The 25,737-nt window shown below is 40.8% G+C and overlaps 1 protein-coding gene across 7 annotated transcripts in view; it reads right to left on the bottom strand.

The window, feature by feature from the left end:
- Positions 1–25,737, bottom strand: part of TRIM37 (tripartite motif containing 37) — a 133,833-nt gene that overhangs the window by 87,179 nt on the left and 20,917 nt on the right. For all 7 annotated transcript variants that reach the window (XR_014783522.1, XM_084803258.1, XM_084803260.1 and 4 more), the window contains exons 9-13: positions 20,417–20,541; positions 17,275–17,325; positions 14,353–14,434; positions 9,674–9,750; positions 874–1,053 (exon numbers count right to left, since the gene is read on the bottom strand). Coding sequence is in view for 6 of the 7 variants with exons in the window: in XM_084803258.1 (XP_084659384.1) it covers positions 874–1,053; positions 9,674–9,750; positions 14,353–14,434; positions 17,275–17,325; positions 20,417–20,541 (515 nt within the window). In the remaining variant the exon portion in view is untranslated. The remainder of the gene's footprint in view (positions 1–873; positions 1,054–9,673; positions 9,751–14,352; positions 14,435–17,274; positions 17,326–20,416; positions 20,542–25,737) is intronic.

Raw genomic sequence — 25,737 nt, 5'->3', positions numbered from 1 at the left:
TGATCCTGTGACCTCTGCCACTTAAGTGCTGGGATTACAAGTATGTACCATCACACCTGGCAATTTTCATTTTTGTTCCTATGCTTGTAACATGATTTTAAAAGAAACTAAAGCCATGTTCTGTAAAAGTAAGCATGTACGGTCAGTCACTGAAATATTACGCTGTCAAATAGAGGAAAAAGAAAGAAAAAAGAAAGAAAGAAAACTACTTAATGCTCTCACTATTCTTAGATATCCTCAGTATTTAGATTTAGGTTGCATGGTCTATGTACAAGCTGAAGGCTATTTAATCAGTATTCTTGTTAGCACAGCATCACTAACTGCTGCTTCCTCCTCCTCCGTTTTTTTGTTTGTTTTGGTTTTTTGGTTTGTTTGTTCGTTTGTTTTTTGAGACAAGATCTCTCTGTGTAGTCCTGGGTGTTCTAGAACTCACTCTGTAGATCTCACACTCAAATTTTCAGACTTTGGAGCACCCTGGATTTTTAGTTAGATATGCTCAACCTGTAAACCATCTTTTTAAAATATATTATTTATTTTTTGAAACAAGGTCTCTTGTAACCTAGACTGACTTCAAACATATTATATAGCCTAGACTGATCTTGAATGCCTGCCTTTTCTGGCTCTAATCTCAAATACTAGAATTACAGTCATGGCATCATACTTGGCAATATTTTCCTTTTAACAAAATCATTAACTAGGTATCAAACCATTTTCTCACTTTTACTATTCATCTAACTACACAGACCTCCTGAAATATAAGTTATGGTTTGTGAGAATTCCAATATTTATGTTTATTAAATGAAACTCTGAAATAAAGTTCTGATCATATTATTTCCCCGAATGTAAGTCACAATATCAAACCTCTCAAATTACCTTAAAATCACGGTATCATTTTGTCGGTTCAAGTATCCTTCATTTGCAAGTAAGTCCAAACGGAAAAATCTATTATAGCCCCAGCACTCTCCAACTTCAAAATCAGATGCAAATTCTCGAATGATATTTTTCGTAGGATCATTGCAGGACTGATGAACCATTTCTACACGATATTCATACCTGAAATACAGAAACCATTAGTACGATTAGCAAAGTAAGAATAAATAATTATATGAAAATAAACATACTACTCCAGCTTTCCTTTCAAAAGCCATATCATTACCAAAACAGAAGTATTTTAAATGGGCCACTGCCTTAATCAAAGTCATTATTGCTGTGAAGAAACACCATCACCAAAGCGTCTTGGGGTGGGGAGGTGGCGGGCGGGGTCCTTTGACTTACACTTCCACATCACAGTGTATCACTGAAGGAAGTCAGGACAGGAATTCAAGTACAGCAGGAACCTGAAAGCAGGAGCAGATTCAGAGGCCCCAGAGGGGTGCTGCTTACTGGCTTGTTCATCATGGCTTGCTCAGCCTGCTTTCTTATAGAACCAAAAAAATCACCAGCCCAGGGATGACACAATCCACAATGGGCTGGGCCATCCCCCACGAATCACTAATTAATGACCTACAAGTTTGCCTGCAGCCTAATCTTATAAAGTCATTTGTTCGGGGGTGAGGGTGGGGGTAAGGGGTTTGGGGGGAGTGTTCAGGACAGTTTCTCTGTGTAACAGCCCTGACTGTTCTGGAGCTCACTCTGTAAACCAGGCTAACCTTGAATTCAGAGATCCACTTACCTCTGCCTCACAAGTGATGGAACGAAAAGCATGTGCCACCACTTCACCACTAAAGCTATTTTCTTAAGGTTCCCTCTTCTCAAATGACTTTAGCTTGTATCAAGCTGACATAAAATTATTCAGTACAACTGATCTTTTGTCAACTAGACATCCCTGTTAAGCCACAGCCTTCCTTCCTATTCTTGTTCATCCCTAAGAGCACACATCCACTTCAATATCACAATATAACACATTTTACAAACCTAAAAGTCCCACAACTTTACAAATTCATTTTAAAATCCAGTATCTTTAAAAAAAAAGCCAGCCGGGCAGTGGTGGCGCACGCCTTTATTTAATCCCAGCACTTGGGAAGCAGAGGCAGGTGGATCGCTGTGAGTTCGAGGCCAGCCTGGTCTACAAAGCCAAGTCCAGGACAGTCAAGGCTACACAGAGAAACCCTGTCTCGAAAACAAAACAAAAACAAAAAAAGCCAAATCTAAAATTCGAAGTCTCTTAGCTGTGGGCTCCTGCAAAATGGGGAGAAAAAACAAAACAAAAAAGAGAAAGACAAAAAGAAAGAAAGAAACGACTTTCTTACTTCAAAAGGAAAGAACTAGGACACAGTTTAAACAAAGGAAAACCAAACTCCCAACAATGTAAACACTGCAATGTGCAATGCCTGGGATCCACTCATCATCTTCCGGGCTCTTGAAAGAGCCTGGGCCACACTTTTGGCTCTGCCCTCTGCGGCACATTTGTCTTCTAAGCTCCAGCAGGCTCCACGTCATTGCGGCTGCTGTTCTTGGTGATCATCCCACAGCACCTCCAAGGTGCTAGGGTTTGAGCTGCACTTCCACCAATAGTCTCTCACTGGCTCTCTTCATGGTGTCAAGCCTTCACTTCTTTGCGTGGCCTCCTCAGTCCTGGGCCTTTGCCAATGGCCTCTCACAGTGCCAAGCCTCAGCTGCTCTCCACGACCCCTTCATGTCTTCAAAACCAGTACCATCTGGATGACTATTACTTACCAGGTCTGGCTGCCAGCTGAGGAACAACCTCAGCTGCCTCTGGAACTGGTTCTGTGGTGACTCTCAGAATGGGCTTCCCAGAAGATTTCATCTCAATGATGATGGTCTCTTCTTAATCTCTGCTAACTCCTCCCTCAGCTCTAGCTGACAAGTACCAATTGTCCCAGTTTTTAAAAAAAAAGACTTTAGTGGTTCTGGTCTTTCTTTTTTATTTTTTATTGGGGAAAGGAGGTGGGGGGTTCTTCTTGTCTTTTTAATCAAAGCTAATTCTTCATCTCCAGCTGATCAAAAACCACATATTCTTCACACAAATGGCCTGACAGAGTCTTTGCTTCTCTCTGAAACTTCACAAGACAGGTTTCCATCTGCACTGCAGTCAACACTATTATCTTCAAAGCTCTGAGAGAACAACCCATTGAGCTCTCAACACTCAATGGCTCTTCTACCCAATGTTACAAAGTCCTTCCAAGTCCACCCCAAAATATGGTCAGATCTGTCACATCAATACCCCACTATCCTGGTACCAACTAGTTAGTTAAGGTTACTATGAGACACCATGACAAACACAACTTGGGGAGGAAAGGGTTTATTTCCTGTTCATCACTGAAGGCAGTCAAGGGAAACCGCCCAACTCAGCCAGATATGGTGGTCCACGCCTACAATCTCAGCACTTAGGAGGTGAGGATACGTTATCATAAGCTTAAGGGCATCCTTGTCTATATCAAGTTTAACACAGCCTGGGTATGAGTCCCTTGCTTTAAAACAACAACAAAAGACAAGGAAAAGGGAATATAGGGAGGGATTTTCTTCCCTAAAAAAATTTACTCAGTGTCTAGTTAGGGTTCCTATTGCTGTGATGAAACAGCATGGCCAAAAACAAGTTGGGGAGGAAAGGGTTATCTGGTTTACATTTCCACATTGTTGTCCATCATCGAAGGAAGTCAGAACAGGACCTCAAGCAGGGCTGAAATCTGCAGGCCATGGAGGAATGCTGCTTACTGGCTTGCTCCTCAAGGCTTGCTCAGCCTGCTTTCTTACAGAACCCAGAACTACCAGCCCAGGAATGGCACCACCCACAACAGGCTAGGCCCTCCTCCATCAATCACTAATTAAGTAATTGCCCTACAGGTTTGCCTACCGCCCAATCTCAGGGAGGTATTTTCTCCCTCTGCTCCAGTAACTCAAGCTTGTGTCAGAATGACATAAAACTAGCTAGCACACTCAATAAATGCTATTTAAAAACAAATCCCAAAATGTTTCATATAGAAATTTTCACTGAAATATCACACATGTGTATGCTCACACACCTTGAGGAAGAGATTATGGCTTGAAAAAAAATATATGATGTGTTTCTGGGCCCCTAGGTGATACTCAGACTTACTAAACTGCTACAGTGATTCTCATTTTCAGTCTATGATTGAGCAGCTAGCCTACTCCACTGTAACACTTTGAGCTGCAAAACTGAATGGCATTTCAACATTTACTGAAAGAGGGTTCTGAACCCACTAAGCTTCCGAAGAGAATTAACAAACTCTACTCATCAGAAGACTCACATGAACGTATTGAGGCAAGGTCCAACACACACACACACACACACACACACTCTCTCTCTCTCTCTCTCTCTCTCTCTCTCTCTCATGTTTTCTGAGCATTGTACCATGAACATTATGACATGACCAATGATAAGGTATTAGCCTTTCTAAAACAATGTGAACTTCAAATTCCTGCAGTGGGGCTGGAGGTAGAGTGCAGTAATACAGCTCTAAATCCTAGACTTGGTTAATAGTTCAAAATAAATTAATGGAAAAATAAAAATTAAAAATAAATGAATGGATTAGAAATTCTGACATCTGTTTCATCAGTAAAAGCATCATAAAAGCATCAGCTGGATCCAGTGCCAAAGAAAACAAAACTGTTAAAAACAGAAAAAACAAAGACAAAAATAAAAACTCTCCTTAGGACTTAATTGCAAATTTTTTAAATTCCAGATTCTAAGACACAAAACATAAGCATTCCAAGATCAAGAAGTAAGAGGCAGAGCCAGCCCAAGGAGTGTATGTCTTTAACCCCAGTACTGGGAATGGAACCCAAGTTCAGCCAGACTAGGTAAGCACTCTACCACTGAGCTAAGTCCCCAGCCCAAATATTAGCTCTTGTGATACAGGTAACTTCAATGTCTTAAGTTACACAGACGTGGAAAAGAACTATGATTAAAAACCAGTGAACAGGCCAGGCCATTCTGTAACGTTGTTTGGACCTTACTGAAGGAAAAGATACTCAAGGTTCATCAACAGCAGCATTGCCTGGATGTGTACGTGACCATCGTGTATATGCATGGCAGTTAGAGGACAACTCGTTGAAGTCAGTCATTAAGTGTACCCTTTTAGCACTCGAACATGCTGGCATTTTCAAAGTACCTGTGATTAATAACTAAATTAGCTCCATTTTGATTAAATAACACGTTCCGAATTATTTTTTAATTCATTAAGAAATGTTTTATAGCTCTCAACATGGTCTATCTTGGGAAAGGTATGGTGTTAAACCAATCAGTGCTGTGCATTTGCTGAAAGGAACATTATAAATGCCGGTCAGTTTGGCAGACGGTTGTATTAGTTACTTTCACCATCACTGTGACAAGGATCCCTGAAAGAACTCAGAAGTAAATATTTATTTTGATTCATCTTCAGTTCAAGGCTGACTGGCAGGAATGTGCACAGCTGCTAGTCACTTCTCGGCAACAGGAAACGGACTTTCCACAAAAAGACTCTTTCAACATAAATATGAACATGCGCTCAGCTTTTGGTTGTTATCTTAGCATTATCACACATTTATTACTACATATAAACCCAAACGTTGTATTATTATAAAGGAATCAACAAAGTATATAGTACTTAGTATTCAAATCAATAGATATTCCAATAGACCAACCACCAACGAAAAACCCTCAAGAAATGAGAAGCAGGATTATATTATTGTTGTTAAAAATCCATATTCTCACCGGGCAGTGATGGCACATGCCTTTAATCCTAGCACTCGGGAGGCAGAGACAGGTGGATTTCTGTGAGTTCAAGGCCAGCCTGGTCTACAAAGCAAGTCTAGGACAGCCAAGGCTACACAGAGAAACCCTGTCTTGAAAAACAAAAACAAAAAACAAAAAAAACAAAAAAAAAAATCCATATTCTTAGGGCTAGAGAGATGGCTCAGAGGTTAAGAGCACTGGCAGCACTTCCAAAGGTCCTGAGTTCAATTCCCAGCAACCACATGGTGGCTCACAACCATCTATAATGAGATCTGGTGCCCTCTTCTGGCCTGTAGGCAGAACATTGTAAGCATAATAAATAAATGTTAAGGCAGAGGCAGGCGAATCTCTCTTGAGTTTGAGGTCAGCCTGGTCTACAAAGCAAGTCCAGGACAGCCAAGGCTACACAGAGAGACCCTGACTCGAAAAACAAACAAAAAAACCTCACAATATTCTCTTAATGTTAGCAATTTTTCAATGTACTCATAAAATTTCCAAGTCTATTTGGAGGTTATTTTTCTTGTTATCACAGCTTCACAAAATCTAAGTATGATGCTCTCTGGCACTTGGTGTTTCATACGCTTATAGTTCATCAAGCTTCCTGGGTTTGTTCATTTGAAGTTTCTACCAAATTGGGGGAAAAAAAATTCTTCTTATTCAAAAAGTTTTTTCTAACCAACTCCAAATTCCAGGTCTTAATTGAGTCCCTGAGGAGGAACTGAAGGAATCTATAGTTTGCTGTTCAACACTATTCTACCATTTTTTGAATAATTTTATATTACTTTGGCTAATAATTCCTCAAAGTAATTATTTCCTTTCCAACTCTGAATCTATCAGGAAACCTATCTAGTCTATTGTCTACATCAAGCAATTTAATCCATGCCTCGGCTATCAAGAAGGCTCAAAGGGTAGAGGTGCGTGTGTGAAAACTTTACAGCAGAGTTTGCTTACCAGATCGCACCAAGTGCCAGAAGAGAGCAATCAGCTGAGCGCTATCCTCTGATCAAACACTCTAAATACAAAGTTATAAACCTTTCATGTCTCTAACCAACAGTTCATGCCAAGCAAGCTTATTAAGACAAACAGCCAGGTGTGGTGGCGCATGCTTTTAATACCAGCACTTGGGAGGCAGAGGCAGGCGGATCTCTGTGAGTTCAAGGCCAGTCTGGTCTACAGACTGAGTTCCAGGACAGCCAAGGTTTCACAGAGAAACTCTGTCTTGAAAACCGCACTCCCCCTGTCCCCCCAAAAAAATAGACAACAACATCAGCTGGGTGTGGAGGCATACACCTTTAATGCCAGCACTTGGAAACTGGTGGGCATATCTCTGAGTTTGAAGCCAACATGATCTACATAAGGAAGTTCTAGGACATCCAGGGCTGTGTAGAGAGGCCCTGTATCAAAACAAACAAGTACACTGGGGGACAACAGGACAGATTCAGTGAGGCAAAAATCAGCCGGAAACTAATCAAACAATGTTACACAACAGAAACAAAGGATACCTAAAGTATGTCACAGACCTTGGGGCTGATAACTCCAGTCTCTACAGAGGGAAGTCAAGAGTCCCAGGAACTGAAACATTTCAGGCCTTGGGCACAGAACTAGCATTCACTGCGTTCTTTCAGTGCCTCTGAAAAGTCTTGGATTGGCCTGGCTCCCAACAAAATATAGTTTTGTTGCCATTCTCTTGTAATTCTAAGATCTGAATTAGTTGCTAATTTCAACTTCATTTATTCAACTTTCTTCATTTGATAGGTTTTTTCTATTAGTTTATCTGACATTATATATCTTACTTTAACAGATTCCTTTATAATTCTATCCTAACTCCAGGATGCAGTTAACAGTTGGAATTCTCTTTTTAATTCTTGTGGATCCTGTTTTCACGTGTCAGGAGGGCCCAGCACAGCATTCAGCTCAGATCTTGCTGCTCCTCAGTGCTACACAAAAGCCTGGAGAGGCCAGAGGAGGGCACCAGGAATGCACATGACACACACAACCCACAGGTGAAACACTCACACACACAAAGTGAAAAAGAAAAAGAAAAAAGCTGGGCAGTAGTGGTGTAGATTTAATCCCAGCACTTCGGAGGCAGCAGCAGGCAGAGCTCTCTACAGAATGAGTTCTAGGACACCCAGGGCTGTCACACAGAGAAACCTGCCTTGAAAAGGAAGAAAAGGCTGGCTTAATCCCAGCACTCAGGAGATAATAGCCAGCCTGGTCTACATAGCAAACTCCAAACCAGTCAAGAATAAGAGCTTGTCTCAAAAAGGAAAGAAACAAAAAACACAATTTAACCCATTATGTATTACCTAATATAAGTAATATATGCTAATAAAAACATTAAGGCCAAAATGCCTCCTAACAATAAACAAACACAGATTTAAAAAATAAAGACATATTACTATTAGCTTAGTTTTGTAAGTCACAGAAAACATATATCCTATGAAGGCACTTTAAAAAATTATACCTTCTGCCGGGCATGGTAGCACATGCCTTTAATCCCAGCACTCGAGAGGCAGAGGCAGGTGGATTGCTGTGAGTTCAAGGCCAGCCTCGTCTACAAAGTGAGCCTAGGACAGCTAAGGCTACACAGAGAGACCCTGTCTTGAAAAACAAACGAAAGAAAGAAAGAAAGAAAGAAAAGAAAGAAATTTATACCTTCTAAATCTCTAAACAAAATACAAGCTGGTGGCTGTCAGAGGCTACTGGACATGGGTGTCTGGTGTGTGCAGATGTGCTCACCTGCATGTGCAAGAGGACAAGCTGAGGTTTTCCTGCAGCACTGTCCATTTTTTGAGACAAGATTTCTCGTTGCCCTAAAACACAAATTAGGCTAAGCTGTCTACCCAAGGGCCCTAGAGAATCCTCCTACGCCTGCTGCTCTGAGACTGAGGATTTAGGCATGTGCCATCAAGTCCAACTTTCTTACAACGGTTTTAGGGAGCAAGCTCAGTAAGTACTTTATTAGTTGAGCTGTCTCTCCAACCCCAAAGGGTATTTTTATGAAGTAATGATAATCTTGTGAAATTGGGTGTCAATGACAGTTACAGTTGTAGAACCCCATGAATTAATTTAAAAACCACTGAACTGTACATTTTTAAAATAGCTCTCAGACAATTTTATTAGTGTTTAAAAAGAAAACCCAAGAGCAGGCAAGCTGTAAATCTTAGCAACTATCAGGAGAAGGAGAACGATGAAGGAAAAAAGAAAAAGCCATGTTGTTTGAGGTTAAGCAGGCTTAAGTCAATCACCTGGAGATAGGCAATGACATGTGCAGAACAGCCATTAGAGAAGGTATAACGTGAAGCCTGATAAATCGGAGGAAATATGCTTAGGTCAGAGATAAAAAAGGAAAAGTTAAACTTTTCTTTTTTTGTTGTTGTTTTTTTTTCCAGACAGGGTTTCTCTGTGTATCCTTGGCTATCCTGGACTCGCTTTGTAGACCAGGCTGGCCTCGAACTCACAGTGATCCGCCTGCCTCTGTCTCCCGAGTGCTAGGATTAAAGGCGTGCACCACCACGCCTGGCAAAAAGTTAGGCTTTTCTAAGTAACGCAGAAAAGTGAGAAAACTTACTGAATTGTACAACATTAACAGGTTTTATGGTACCTGAATTATATCTAATTTGTTTTTTAAAATTCTCAACTAAATGTATTCAAACTTTGTGAAGCCAAACTAAAATAGTGATCATTGAGGGAGGGCCCAGACCACTATGGGAGGTGCCATCCCTGGGCTGGTGGTCCTGGGTTCTATAAGAAAGCAGGCTGAGCAAGCCATAAGGAGCAATCCAGTAAGCAGCTCCCTCCATGGCCTCTGCACCAGCCTCCAGGTTCCTGGTCTACTTGAGTTCCTATCTGGACTTCCTTTAATGATGAACAGAGATACGGAAGTGTAAGCTGAATAACTCTTTTCCACCCCAACTTGCTTTTTGGTCATGAACCACATAAATTTGTACTGAAATAATTAATTAGATCACTTACTTGGAAGTTTCAGGTAAGCCAGCTGATAGTTCCAAAAATACAGATAAATAATAGCCACGTACAACTCCATTTCCATCCTTAAGAAAGAAAGAAAAATGGGAGGGAAAGAGGGAGGGAGGGAGGAAAGAAAGAAGAAAGGTTATGCAAAATGAATTACAGATAAATTCAACATAAAATTGTAACGCAACAATGAAGGCAACAGAGTACAGGATAACATTTGATAATTGGGTGACAAGTGTGCCTAAGTTTAAAAATCAGTAAGAAATCTTAAAAACTCAGATTTTAGTCCATAACTCTTATACATTAAAAGAGTAAAAATATACACATTAATAAAGAAAACTATCAAAAACTATAAAAATAGTTAGAATTTTAACATGTATAAACATCTTACAACTCAGTCCTGAGAAAAGCTCAATGAAAAAGACAAGTGACTACTTATTTTCACTAGAAGCGAGTGAAACTGGGTCACAGCCATCACAATGAGGACCTTATGATGATCAGGTGCGTGCTCTATTCCCCAGCTGCACTCCCACATTCAAAACACAATTTTTAAAATAAGAGGATGATATCCAGAATGAGCAGGACTCCAACAACTCAACAGGAAAAAGAAACAAACCTGACTAAAAGTGGCAAAAGACATGAGCAGACATGTCTACCTCCCAAAAAATGCAAATAGTGAACAAAACATAAACAGATGCCCACATCACTAATTAATAAGATACTAACCAAAACCATAATAAATATGATCTTACAAGTATTAGGATGGTCATTTTTTAAAATTCTTTTAATGGCAAGTCCATTTAAAGAAGAAAACATGGGGCTGGAGAGATGGCTCAGTGGTTAAGAGCGCCGCCTGCTCTTCCAAAGGTCCTGAGTTCAATTCCCAGCAAACACATGGTGGCTCATAACCATCTGTAATGTGATATGGCGCCCTCTTCTGGCTTGCAGGAGTACACACAAGCAGAGCACTGTATACATAATAAATAAATAAATCTTTTTTTTTTAAAGAAAATATTCCTGTACTGTTAATATTAATATGCAAATGGTGCCAAATGCTGTCTTCTTAAAAAAAAAATAAGAATTTCTCTATGACCAGTAATTCCACTTCTGAATATTTACCTATAGGAGTAACTGAAAACAGTTTCTTAAAGCGATGTCTATGGCTGGAGAGATGGCTCAGAGGTTAAGAGCACTAACTGTTCTTCCAAAGATCCTGAGTTCAATTCCCAGCAACCACATGGTGGCTCACAAGCATCTGTAATGTGACCTGGTGCCCTCTTCTGGCCTGCAGTGCACATGCAGATAAGAGATCTGTGGCCCTCTGTGCTAACAGCAGCCAAGAAGTGAGGGCAGTCTGAGAACATAGCAAGGCTGTGCTCAAGAAAGGGGGAGGGGCTCAGGAGAAAAATAAGGAAACAAAATGTAAAACCCACATATGATGGAGTATTATTCATCATTATTAGGGAATGAAAATTCTATGCTACATTTTTTTAAAAAATGAATGAACCTTGAGGACAGCCACAATAAACTACTTTATGATTCATTCCACTTATGTGTCTCCAGGAGTCAAATGCACAGAGACAGAATACAGAATAGGACCTATCAAAGGCTGCGAGGAGAGGAAAACAGATTTGTTTAAAGGGGAACATTTCAAGGTTTAATTAGTTTTTGAGAAAGAATCTCACAGAACAGTGGAAGCTAGCATGGAGTTCACTATAAGTCTGTTTTGTTTGTTCTTGAGATGGCGTCTCATTGCACAGTCCTAACTGACCCTAAACTTATACATGGACCAAGCTGCCCATGTGTGATACACATGGACATTTCAAACACAGAAATCTACCTGTCTCTCTGCCTCTGCCTACATATTGCTGAAATTAAAGACATGTCCTCTAAACTGAAACATTCAACCCTAGAGAACCCTATTAAGGTTCCTAAGACTTAAAAGTAAATAAAATTTACAAGTCTCCTCCTAAAAATTAAAAAAAATGGGGGGGGGGGGAGGGGTGGGATCCAACAGCCTCCTCTCCAGCGTTACTGAATCAGTGACTAACTGTTAGGTAGAACAAATGCTCCCACCTGTCAGCTGCCTGGAAGTCACCCAAGGAACGCCAGGCTACAACTTCCAGATGTTTGTGGGCTTTTCACTAATGCAGCTGCCTCTGAGTCATCCATGTTCTTGTAAGTGAACCCTCATCCACACTTCTCCAATGAATTCACTAGTTCATTAAGCTCCTCCTGCTTCCCCAGCCACTTTCTGCTGGATGTCTGTAAGCCTCCAACGCCATGTTAACTTGTTTGCTCCCTCAGTCATGCTACTCCAACTTATCTGTAGAATGCTGTAAACTCCTGATTTGATGATGTTTTCCCACTTATCTGCTGCATTTCTCTATCTGCAACTTGCTATTTAATCCTGTACTTGCTCTATAATTTTCACTCAGTCAAAATAGGAAGTACAGCTACATACAAGACACAGTTGACACAGCTGGCAAGATTCATGAAAGGCTCTTTCAGTTTCCTGTGTTGCTGAGGACATCCCTAGCTGGAAACCTCCTTTACTGTGTGGGCTTGGGCAAAACCGACGAGTCTTGGTGAATAGAGTCTATAAAACTTAAAGCTTTTGAGCCTCACCATGTTGCTCATGCTTTGATTGAGAAAGGTGGGCGCAGGGCGATGAAGGGATGGATCAGCAGCTAAGAGCACCTGGATGCTCTTCCAGGACCCAAGTTTGATTCCCAGCACCCACATGGAGGCTCATGATGCATGTAAGTGCTCAGACATACGCGCAGACAGAAACAAAACAAAAACAGACGCACAGAAATAATAAATGTTCAAAATTTTAAACAAAATTTCAAAATTACAAAAAAAAAAAGGATATTGGGACATAGAATGTGATTATGACATAGTAACAAATGCCCAGAATGATCCTACACTATCTTATCATACACACGAAGTAAAGGAAAAAATTACTAGAACCACTTCCATCTACTAAAATCATGGCAAAAAAAAAAAAAAACCCTGGGCACTAATTCAATGAGATTACATATAGATCCAACCTATAAATGGAAAAGAAATAACATAGGAAATGACTATCAATACCACAAAACAAACACACACACACACACACACACACACACACACACACAATTTCACTATAAAAGAACACTAATTCATGCCAAAGTAATGTCTCTAAAGCCAGGTATCACGCTTCATAGCTGTAATCCCAATATTCAGAAAGCTACTGCAGAAGAATCATGGGCTCAAGATTAACCTGAATTACACAGTAAGGATTAGGCCAGTCTGAGCTACACAGTAAGACACTGTCTCAGAAAAAAATGTTAAAAAGGGAGTGGGGTGGGTGGAGAGACTGTTCAGCGTTAAGAGCATTTGATGCTCTTGTAGAGGACCCAAGTTCAATTCTCAACACTCAAATGGTGGGTCACAACCACCTATAACCCCAATTCCAGGACATCTGATGCCTTCTGGCCTCCAAGAGCACTATGCTTACATTTGAAACACATACATACATACATACATACATACATACATACATACAGCACTCACACATACACATGAAAACAAAAATAATTTTTAAAAAGAAAAAAAAAGCCTAATTATACCTCTATGTACTCCACCGTGTATGTGTTAATAGATTTCAGTACCTGTGACTTTCTTTGGGGTGCTGGTACCTACTTCATAGCAGTAAGTACTCTACAGCTGAGCTACACAGCAACTCATTAAGTGATTCCTTTTTCCTTTTCATGATCTTTGATGAATGTTTGATTTCCAGCACCTGCATAGTGGGTTACTACCACTGTAACTTAGGATCTAAAATCCTCACCAGGGACCATTGTGGTACACATACATAACATAAGCAAACAAAAATACAGAATGAATTTTTTTAAAAAAAATTTAGCCAGGCAGTTGTGGCACATGCCTTTAACCCTAGCACTAGGGAGCCAGAGGCAGGTAGATCTCGGAATTGAGACCAGCCTGGTCTACGAGCAAATTACAGGAGGGCAAGAGATACACAGAGAAACCCTGTATCAAAAGGAAGTTAAAAAATGAAAAAAAATCTTTAAAAAAAAATGTTTTTCTTGTTTTTTGATTCAGGGTCTCTCTCTCTGTGTAGCCTTGGCTGACCCAGACTTACTTTGTAGACCAGGCTGGCCTCCTATTCACATCCATCCACCTGCCTCTGCCTCCCAAGTGCTGGGATTAAAGGTGTGTGCCACCACACCTGGCTGTTTTTAAATTTTTTTTAAAGATTTATTTACTTTATATTCATGTTTTGCCTATGTATATGCCTGTGAAGCACGTTGTGTGCCTGGTGCCCTTAGAGGTCAGAAGAGGTGAAGGATTCCTTCAAACTGGAGTTGCAGACGGCTGTGAGTTACCACACGGGTGCTGGGAATCAAACCTCAGTCCTCCATCAGAGCAGCAGTGCTCTTAACTGCTGACCCATCTCTCTAGCCCCTAAAACTTATAAACCAGAAATACAACTTAGTGATGTTGGAGTTTACATGTGAATATTTAACACACTTTTCCACAAATTTGGTACCAAATGATATAAAGAAATAGAAAACTACTAATTTCCTTACTCCTTTAATAAGTAAACTAGTATACTTCAAAACACTAAAAAAAAGTTCAAAATTGAGTTGAATTTAGAAATAAAAACTTACTGGGTAAACTTTTAACCTCCAGCAAAGTCCTGAAATTTGAAGAGGCGGGCTGTAAACAGGATCTGCTCTCTGTCGCAAAGTGCTAAAGAAAAAGAAAATCAACATTAAAACTATTAAGGACCTGGGTGTGGTGGCACACACCTGTAATCCCAGCACTCGGGAGGCAGAGGCAGTCAGACTGCTATGAGTTCAAGGCCAGCCTAATCTACAGCCAAGGCTACACAGAGAAACCGTTTGAAACACCAGGAAAAAAAACTATTATGAAATGGCAACAACCAAAACCAAACCAAATACATACCTTAATCCTTACAACACTGAGCAACATAAAGTGACCGACCAAGTCATGGTGTCACCAAATGAGCTTGGACTATTTACATTATGAATTAATGGTACAGAAAAATTCAGCAGTATCTTTTAAGCCTCAATTAGACACTAACAAGAACTCAATAACTATGTCAATTATGGGAAATCGGAGTACCAGTAAGTATCCCAAATTTAATTCTACTTCAGTAAGTATTCTTTATTATTTCAAAAACAAAAACACAGTGAAGAGGATGTTGGATCCTCTGAAACTACCATTACAGATTTACTTAATGGTACAGAATGTGTTTATTTAGCATATGCACAAGCCCTATGCTTAATATTAAGCACCAAAAAGGATCAAACAAAACAAAACAGACCACTTCTTTATAGCATGTTTTTTTCTTTTGTTTCTGTGAGAGTGTGTGTGCGCGTGTGCGTGTGCGTGTGCGTGTGCGTGTGTGTGTGTGTGTGTGTTTTGAGACAGGGTTTCTCTGTGTAACAACTCTGGCTGTCCTGGAACTTGCTCTGTAGTCCAGGCTGGCCTCAAACTCATGAAGATCTACCTGCCTCTGCCTGCCAAGTGCTGGGATTAAAGCATGTGCCACTACCGCCTGGCGCATATTTTCATTGGAGAAATAAGAACATGTATCAACCCTCAACATTTGAAGGGAAGCTGGGAGTAGTGGCGCACGTCTTTAATCCCAGCACTCAGGAGGCAGAGGCAGGTGGATGGATCACTGAGTTTGAGGCCACACTGGTCTACAAAGTGAGTTCCAGGACAGCCAAGGTGACACAAAGAAATCCTGTTTCAGGAAAAACAAAAAACAAAACACATTTGAGAGCTGAGCATGGTGGCAAGCCTTTAATCCCAGCACTCGGGAGGCAGATGCAGGTGAATCGATTTAAATCCAAGGCCAGCCTGGTCTACAAAGCAAGTCCAAGATAGCTAAGCCTACACAGAGAAACCCTGTCTCAAAAAAACTCAGGACCTTTTGCAGAGCAGGCAGTGTTCTTAAACTCTCAGCCATCTCTCTCCAGACCTCAGCAAGGCTTTTAGCTTTAAAACTACCCCATGAAACAAACAAAACATGCTGAGGAGTCAGCTAAGCACAAGGACCTGAGTCAATGCCCAGAACCTCACAAAGAACTGAGAGGCATGGTGGCTTACACTGGCAATCCCAACGCTGGGGAGCTGGATGCAGCCTAGGCCTTGTAAGCCTCAGCCTCACGTACTTGGGAAGATTCCAGGACACTACAGGATGTCAACAAATACAGAGGGCTGGAGAGATGGCTCAGCAGCTAAGGGCATTTAGTGTTCTTTCAGAAGACCTGAATTCAGCTGGACTCCTTGGGTACCTATGTTCACACATACATATACAGACACATTCATAATTTAAAATAAAAATAAAAAAGGTGAGCTGGGTGGTTATGGAGCACACCTCTAATCCCAGGATTGAGAGGCAGAGTCAAGTGGATCTCTGAGTTCAAGACCAACTTTGTCTACAAAGGGTAGCTGGTGTATAGAACTAGTTCCAGGACAGCTAGGGCTATACAGAGAAACCCTGTTTTGAAAAACAAAACAAAAAGAAATAATAAGTAAATAAATAAAATAAAGAAGAAAAAAAAAAGGTTTCTTTCCCAGACTAAAGAAAAATCAGCCTAACTAATCTTAATCCATAAATCTGAAATGCAAATGTGCCAAATTCTGAGACTTTGCGGGGGTAATGGGTTTCGAGACAGGGTTTCTCTTGCAGTCCTGGCTGTACAGTCCTCGCTTTGTAGACCACCAGGTTGGCCTCTGCCTCCTGGTGCTGGGATTAAAGGTGTGCACCACCATGCATGGCAAATTCTAACATTTTTAAGATCCAAAAAGAAGCCATCAAGTAGAAGATATATGCCCAACTTCACACCACACAGTATGGTCAAAGCACAGTCACTAAAGATACTGTATGGAATTCTCTTTAGATTATGTGTTATAATGTAAATATGAAACAAAAATACAGTTTGTTGCCGGGCATGGTGGCGCACGCCTTTAATCCCAGCACTTGGGAGGCAGAGGCAGGTGGATCACTTTGAGTTTGAAGCCAGCCTGGACTACAAAGCCAGTCCAGGACAGCCAAGGCTACACAGAGAGAGACCTTGTCTCAAAAAACCAAAAAAAACCCAAAAAACAAAAAAAAACAAAACCAAAAACAAAAACCAGTTTGTTTTAGACTATACCTTCTATAACCAAGATATCTCATTATCTATTTGCCTCCCCCATGCCCTTTTTGAGACTGGGTTGCTGTTTGTAATCCTGGCTGTCCTAGAACTAGTTCTGTAGACCACACTACCCTCAAACGCAGAGATCTGCCCGCCTCTGCATCCAGAGTAGTGGTATTAAAGGTGTACACATCACTCCCAGCTCTGTGAGCAAATTTTTTTACTCTGAAATCAAAACATCTCTCTGCCCTTTGAGATGAGAGGTGAAGCTCAGCACACGCCCTCCAGATCAGCTCTGCTCTAAGGGGAAGCCTTAGCTAAGGTCTTCATTAGTTCTCTCCTACCACAAAACGAGACTGTTGGCTCTTACTTTTGCACACAACACAAGAAAAACCCAGAGTTCTCAAAACCTCTTACCTGAAGTTTTCTAAAACAAACGTAGCTGAATCATAAGATGGTACCAATTCACTAAAAAAAAAAAAAAAAAAAAACAAGAAGGGAAAAAAATCAACTACTTTATTAATTCACAATTTTCATTTAGTTAACAAGTTTCTCAATACTATCTTGAAAACTTGACAGCAGTAGTGCCCATAAAATAGTTACAATCTTTATTAAGCACAGCACTAAATCAAATTAGTTCATAAAACCATCAAGTGTGTAATTAGAATGGAAATACAATGAATACTTTGGTTATTTTGTATGCCTAGTTGTTGAGGCTCTCAAGCATGCTGGGCAAGCACTCTATCACTAAGCTATAGCCCTAGCTCTCCTATACTTTCATAGGGTTAGAATACATAACTGAGGGGACAACTGGGATGGGTTAACACTTTGTTAGCAAGGTGAGGTAGCCTCAAGTAACCTCACTTCCATATAATCTTCTCCAAAGATGCACAGGATGAGCTACAGGATAACACATCATGCTGCCTTTTCTTATCCCACACTATGCCCAGCTTCAGCTTGTTTTCTTTTCTTTTTTGTTTTTTGGAGACAGTGTTGGCTGTCCTGGACTCACTTTGTAGACCAGGCTGGCCTCAAACTCACAGCGATCCACCTGCTTCTGCCTCCCGTGTGCTGGAATTAAAGGTGTGCGCCACCCCCCCAACCCCCCCAGCTCAGCTTGTTTTCTCATCCCACACAGGACCACCTGCCACAGGGTGGACCGTCTCACATCATTAACCATGAAAATGTCCTACAGATTGATTGTCTAGAGGCCAATGAGACAAGAGCAGATATATCAAGGTTTGTGTCATGTTGACAAAAGCTCACCAGCCCACTACATGTAATTCTTACAGAAAAACTTCCATACACAGTAGCATAATAGATTAGTGCTACAGAACTTCAATAAAGACAGGGTTACACAGCTTATAGCACAGACCAGCCCTGATCTCATCACTGTTTTAGCTTTCACTGGTTTCCTTATTTTTCCTCCTAAGATTACTATGCTCTTTACAAATAAATTCATGTCATAGTAGTGTCAATTCATCTGTTTTCACAGAATATGGGAAAGTGGCCTTAAACCATTTCTATCATGGCAATCACAGATCTTTAAATGTTTAGATCACAGACTTCACCAAAACATCACAAACAAAGGGAAGAAAAGAAGAGACCGAAAAGCACCCACCATACGCCGGGCAGTGGTGGCACACGCCTTTAATCCCAGCCACTCAGGAGGCGGAGGCAGGTGATCCCTGTGAGTTCAAGGCCAGCCTGGTCTACAATGTGAGTCCAGAACAGTCAAGGCTACACAGACAAACCCTGTTTTGAAAAACCAAAGAAATAAAAAAAATTTTTAAAGGCAACCAACATATGAACTACACAAAGTCTAGTTTCCCTTCCCAACTTGACGGTTTCTCCCAGATATCTGAAACTGACTACGGACTGACAGTTAATCTTTAGGCTGCTGAGAAGAATTTAAAGATGCAGCCCAACCTGAAAAATCAAAAGGTGCAAGATTGTAAACTGTTTCTATTATTTACTTCCTTCCACTTCTTTTAAAATCATGTCACCTTCAAAACCTTTTAGTGGTCTACCTACTTTTAAGTTTTGATTAACAAGATACATGTTAATTTAAAAGATAAATAAAAGAATGATTAGGGCCTTTAAGGAAGCTCAGCAAGTAAAGGCACTTACTGCCAAACCTCACCATCTTGGAATTCAATCCCTTAGACACAAATGGTGAAAAGAGAGAACAGACTCAAAGCTGTCCTCTGGCCCCAGCCACTTCCCACCCACACACAAAGAAAGAAAAAAAGAGGAGACATGGAAGTTAGTAAGAATAGCTGTTTTCTATGGAAAAATCGAGCTATAATTGAAGAAAAATATTTCTAATTCCCTAATCATTTTCCCTTTATAACCAAAGTATAAGTATAAGCCCTTCACAGCCTTAGAGTTGTGTATTCTCCTTCCACCAAGTAGGTTCTCGTAAATCAAGCTCAGGCCATGTGGTGGACGAGCCTTTACCCACTGAGCAATCTCCAAGGACAACCATGTTGTTTGAGACCAGATCTCCATGCAGAACAGAACTCACCGGGTGACTGTAATAATACCTTACAAGGGGATGGTCAACTAGGAGTGCTGGCACACACCTGTGATCCCAACACATGGGCGGGAAAACAGGAAGAAATTCAGCCCCAGTTGTATGGTGAGTTTAACTAAGGCTAGCCTTGGCTATATGAGACCATTTCTTTTTTTTTTTTCCCAAGATATATATTATTTTATTAATTTGTTCTTGTTACATCTCAATGGTTATCCCATCCCTTGTATCCTCCCATTCTTCCCTCCCTCCCATTTTTCCCTTATTCCCCTCCCCTATGACAGCTCCTGAGGGGGATTTCCTCCCCCTGTATATGCTCATAGGGTATCAAGTCTCTTCTTGGTAACCTGCTGTCCTTCCTCTGAGTGCCACCAGGTCTCCCCCTCCAGGGAAAATGAGACCATTTCTTAAAACAAAATGAGTTTTTAAAAAAAAAAAAAAAAAAAGCTTTTCTCATGTTTCCTTTAAAAATCTACATCTGATCTTCTTAATGAGAGAGACACTAGCTTATTGTAGCTGACCTTTGCTACTTTGTGGGTTCTTTTTCCCACACTTTATCCTACGCCCCAGCCTCACCCCCTTTCACCCTTTATCACCAGATAGGAGAGAAAGAAGGATAAAAATGAGAGAGGAAGGGGGGAAGGGAGAGGGAGAAAGAAATTCTCTGAAACTTGTTTCTTCTTTGAACATGACTAACAAACCAAAACCAACCCCCTGAATAACTAATAGCCAACGACCACACCTATGGGGCTCTAGCATTTATATATTCTGAAAAGTTCCCAGAATCCCAAACGTCACGTAATCACAGACACTATCTACAGCTGGCAAAACCATGCCTCTGCTAGAGCACCAGGGAAATGACAGTCAGCTGCTGCAGAGCAGCCCCAAATCCCCACAGCTGGGTTAAAAGACAAACAGAATATTTCTGTGGTTTTTAAAGAATACAAAATTGTCACTACAGCTTATTCAAGTATCTACCTTAATACACAAACTTAAAATGGATATTAAAATTTTAAACTGTTATACCTGGTGAAGTCTGGTGGAACAGGTGTGGTGACAAAGGATGCCATGGGCTTTCGGTGAACTTGCTGAAACATCATTAGGATCTCTGAGCTCTTGGATATCAGCTCACTCTTACTGCAAGAGCGCAACTGTGAGAGGGAAAACACAGTATCTCAACCAACTATTGTGCAAAGGCACTTCAAATTTTTTAATAAAAAAAGCTAGGTGGCAGCCAGGCACAGTGGTGCACGCCTGTAATCCCAGCTCTCCGGAGGCAGAGGCAGGTGGATCTCTGTGAGTTTGAGGCCAGCCTGGTCTACAAAGCGAGTCCAGGACAGCCAAGGCTACACAGAGAAACCCTGGGAGGGGGGAGGGGGAGCCAGGATCCCAGAACTTGGGAAGCTGAGGCAGGAGGATTTGAGTTTTATGCCAGCCAGGTTTACACAGCAGTCCCAGGCCAGTTTGGTCTATATACCAAGTTCGAGGTCAGCCAGGACTACATAGTGAAATTTTGTCTAAAAATAAATTTTAAAATCTTAAGAAAAATTGGAGTCATGTGTTGTGGTGATTCCTTTCATCTGTTTGTTTGGAAAGCAAAGACAAGCACATCTCTGTAAGTTCAAGGCTAGCCTAGTCTACATAGCCAGCTTCACACCAGCCAGGCTGTTGAGAGAAGTTATCCCCTCCAAGAGATGAGCCCTCTAAGTGGCTCATATGTAACATTCAGCCCTGAAATCATATACAAATAACACAAAGACACACACACACACCAATAATCAAAGAAAAAGAGGTAAGTGATGTAATTATATTTTAAGTAAAATGTGTTAAAAATAAAAGAGTGGAAATCACAAAGGTAATCTGGTAACTTAATGAAAAAACCAAATTTTAAAAAATAAAATAACTTTCAGGAGTAGGGATGTAACTGGGCTGGTAACAGTGCTTGCCTAGCATACAAGGAGCCCTAGGTTCATGCCCTAACTCAGCATAACCCTGTGCCTATTAGCACATACTTGCAATCCCTGTGCCTATTAGCACATACTTGCAATCCCTGTGCCTATTAGCACATACTTGCAATCCCAGCACGTGCGATGAGTAGGATTAGAAATTCAAGGTCACAAGAAAGTTGAGGTCAGCCTGTCCTTACATGAGACTCTATCTCAAAAAAATAAAAAATTTAAAAATAGGGACTGGAGACATAAATTCTGTTAAGAGCATTTGCTGCAGACTGGGCGTGGTGGGGCATGCCTTTAATCCCAGCTCTCAGGAGGCAGAGGCAGGCGGATCTCTGTGAGTTCAAGGCCAGCCTGGTCTACAAAGTGAGCTCAGGACAGCCAAGGATACATAGAGAAACAAGTTAAATAGGTTTGTTTTTTTTTTTTCTCTCGAGACAGGGTTTCTCTGTGTAGCCTTGGCTGTCCTGGACTGGGTTTGTAGACCAGGATGGCCTCAAACTCAGAGATCTGCCTACCTCTGCTTCCTAAATGCTGGGATTAAAGGCGTGTGCAAATTTACAGCTTTTAAGTAACCATTATTTATAGCACTTGAGAATAGAGCCATGAGCCGGGCGTGGTGGCCTTGAATTCAAGGCACTCTTTTCACCTTCATCCTCCCAAGTGCTAGGATTACAGGAATAAGACATCATACACTAAGGTAGTGTTTTTAACTTAATGGTATGTACATACACAAAAATTTCAAAGTATATTTGTCTTAGTTAGGGTTACTACTGCTATGATGAGATACCATGACCAAAAGCAAGCTGGAAGGAAAGGGTTTATTTGTCTTACACGTCCACATTGTTATCCATCAATGAAGGAAGTCAGCACAGGGACCTGGAAGCAGGAGCTGATGCAGAGGCCATGGAGGGTGCTGCTTACTGGCTTGCTTCCTAAAGCTTGCTCAGCTGCTTTCCTACAGAACTCAGGACCACCACACAGGGGTGGCACCTCCCACAATGGGCTGGGCCCTCCCGCATCAATCACTAATTAAGAAAATACCCTGGAGCCTTGCCTACTGCCTGACTGTATGGAGGAAATTTTGCAATGCCTCAAATAACTACAGCTTGTGTTAAGAAGCATAAAAACTATCCAGCACAGTATTTATCACAAAATGAGTGTTTTTATGTCCATCCTTCACTCCAAAATCCTGCCTTTTTCAAAGGCACCTGGCTCCTTCAGCTCAAGTTAGTCAGCACCAAACAACGTATACATGTATACCCATAAACAACACCCTGAGGATGTTTACCTTTATATAAACACCAGGTTATTTATTGGCTTCATTTTTCATTCAGTATTTTTTGAGTTTATCTTTTTCTGAGACTGGGTCTCACTATATTGCCTCAAACTCACAAATCCTCTGGCCACAGATCTTCCAAATATTGATGTTAAATACAAGTGTGCACCACAGTCTCAAGCTGAGTTACAGATTGCCTTTAATTTCAGTAGTTTCAGAAGAACACCTTGGAGTGAACAGCACAATGTATTCATCTCCCTTATCAATAAAAATTAGAATGTTTCCTAGTCTTCACTATTAAAAACAATTAGGAAAAGAGATTCTCATACACACTCTTTGTAAACAGCATCCAGTTGTTCTAGGACTGAAATTGCTGATTAGAGCACACTAACAAACATGCTGGCTATTATTAAACTGCTAGAAAAAGTGATCCAAGAGATGTGCAAAAAGAAAGTAAGTTCTCTTTGGTATAGCTTTTGCCAACATTTATAATTTTGTCTATAAATGTTTATAAATTTAATGGGTATGCCACGACATTTTTATGGCTTTATTTTCCATTTCTCTGTTTAATCAATGAAATTTCACATACTGGCTACCCAGGCACTCACTTTGTCTACCTGTTCACTGTCTTTGGTTACTTTTTAATTCTGTGTGCACATACGGAAACCAAAAGACAACCTTCAGTATCATTGCTCATGTGCCAGCCACTATTTTTGTGCCCCACCTCCACTTGCTAAAAAGGGTTTCTCACTAGCCTGCGATTTATCAAGTGTGCAAGGTTGAGCAGCTTGCCCCAGGGATCTGAAAGTGCACTACTGTGCCCAGCTTCTGCTTTTGTTTTCTTTCTTTCCTTCCCTTTCTTGCTTTCTTTTTCTCAAGACAGAATCTCACCATGCAGACACCAGGCTGTCCTGAACTCGCTTTGTGGACCAGGCTGGCCTCTAACTCACAAAGATCCACCTGCCTCTGCCTCCCGAGTGCTTGGATAACAGGCATTCAACACCATGCCCAGCTCATACACATTTATTTTTGTACATTTTAGTATTTTGTTCACTCAGTCTTCTCTCCATGTAGATCCCAATTTGGTTTCTGTCATAAATTATTTTCTATAGCTATATTAAAATGGACTCTCAGCCAGGCGTGGTGGTGCATGTCTTTAATCCCAGCACTCAGGATGGCAGAGGCAGGCAGACCTCTGTGAATTTGTGGAAGGCTGGTCAACAAAGTTGAGTACAGGGCAACCAAGGCTACACAGAGAAACCCTGTCTTGGAGAGAGAGCGAGAGAGCGAGAGAGAGAGCGAGAGCGAGAGAGCGAGAGAGCGAGAGCGAGAGAGAGAGAGAGAGAGAGAGAGAGAGATGGAGAGGAGGAGAGGGGGGCCTTTCATACACTCATATTTTTGTTTAACTTCTTTCAGCAAAATTATTTTTGGGTTTCATTCATGGTAGTGATACATCAATAATTCTTTCTTTTTTAATCAATTGCTTAGTGGTCACTTTATTAAACATTATATTAACTTTTCCATTCATCTGATTATATTCACTTGCATTGATTATAAACAACAAAACAGGGTGTGGTGGTGCACACCTGTGATCCCAGCACTTGGGAGGCAGAGGCAAGAAGATCACTTTGAGTTCAAGGCTAGCCTAGTCTACAAAGACAGTCCAGGACAGCCAAGATAACACAGAGAAACCTTTCATCAAAAAACTTGTACAAATCTTTACATTGAAATATATTTCTTTTCCTGTTAGGTCCACATAATACAGATAACCGAGTCAAATAGTAGATGTCTGGAAAAAATTTAATATAAAATTAAAAAAACTTTAAAATTTTGTTTTGTGTGTGTGTGTGGTACATGCAGAACCCTGAAGGGTTGAGTCCCTCTGGAGTTGGAGCTATGTCGGTGGTTGTGGGTGCATGAAACTGAACTCTGGTCGTTTGCAAGAACACTACATGCTGATGACTACTGAGCTATCAGTCCAAATTACAGCCCTTATTTTTAAGTAATTACTGACATTCTTTTGAACAAGTTGTTTTATTTTATATTCCTACCAGTACTGTATGAGCTCCTTTGCAGTGCTGCTAGCACATGGCATAAATCTTCTTAAAATAGCTATTTTCATGAGTATTTTTATGGCTCTAATTTCTTTTTTCTTTATTTTGGGGGGGGGGTGCGTTTCAAGACAGGGTTTATTTCTGTAATAGTCCTGGCTGTCTTCTCTTTGTAGACCAGGCTAGCCTCAAATTCCTAATTGCCTGTGTCTAATGTTGAGAATCTTCTCTTGTACTTACTTGCCATCCATATTTGTTCGAAGTTCTCTACAAATCTTCTGCCTATAATTTTACTGAGTTTTTTTCCCTTGTCTGTTTTGTTAGTTTTTATATTTCGTTGTTGTTTGTCCTAGATAATTTTTCTTAACTTGATACAAGTTAGTTATTTGGGAAAAGGAACCTCCGTTGAGAAAATGGCTCCCTCAGATTGGCTGTAAGCAAGTCTATACAGTATTGTCTTGATGAAGATTGATGTGGGAAGGCCCAGCTTAGTCGGAGCTTGTCACTACTAGGCAGGTGGTCCTGCCTGGGTAGTAGAAGAAAGTAGGTTGAAGAAGCCATAAGGAGCAAGCCACCAGTCACTATTCCTGCCTCAGCTCCTGCCCTGACTTCCTTAGGAACAGAAGGTGACCTGATAGTCGTAAGCTGAGATAAACCTTCGCTTCTCTTTAAGATGCTTTTCATCATGTGTATTATGATAGCAGCAGAAACCTAAGACATCACTGTTTTAAATGAGTGCCTCAGTTCCCTGAACTTGAATTCAGTGTCTTTCTGCCTCAGCCTTGGGAAGCATCTACTTAAAAACCTAGATGTAAGTGCTTATCTGACAAATGCTTTGTAAAGATTTTCTTGTCTTCTTTAAATTTCTTTTTCTCATTGTGTTTTTGCTTTTCTAGACAGGCTCTTTCTGTGTAGCCCTGGCTGTCCTGGAGCTTGCTCTGTAAACCAGGCGGGCCGTGAACTCACAGACATCTGCCAGCCTCTGCCTCCTGAGTGCTGGGATTAAGGGTGTGCACTATCACTGCCTAGCTATCTTTTTGATTTCTTAAGTAAAAAATTTTGTCA

The sequence above is a fragment of the Acomys minous genome (genome assembly GCF_964271855.1).
Source record: "Acomys minous genome assembly, chromosome: 12".
Lineage (NCBI taxonomy): Eukaryota > Metazoa > Chordata > Mammalia > Rodentia > Muridae > Acomys > Acomys minous.
This window is presented reverse-complemented; position numbering and strand designations above follow the sequence as displayed.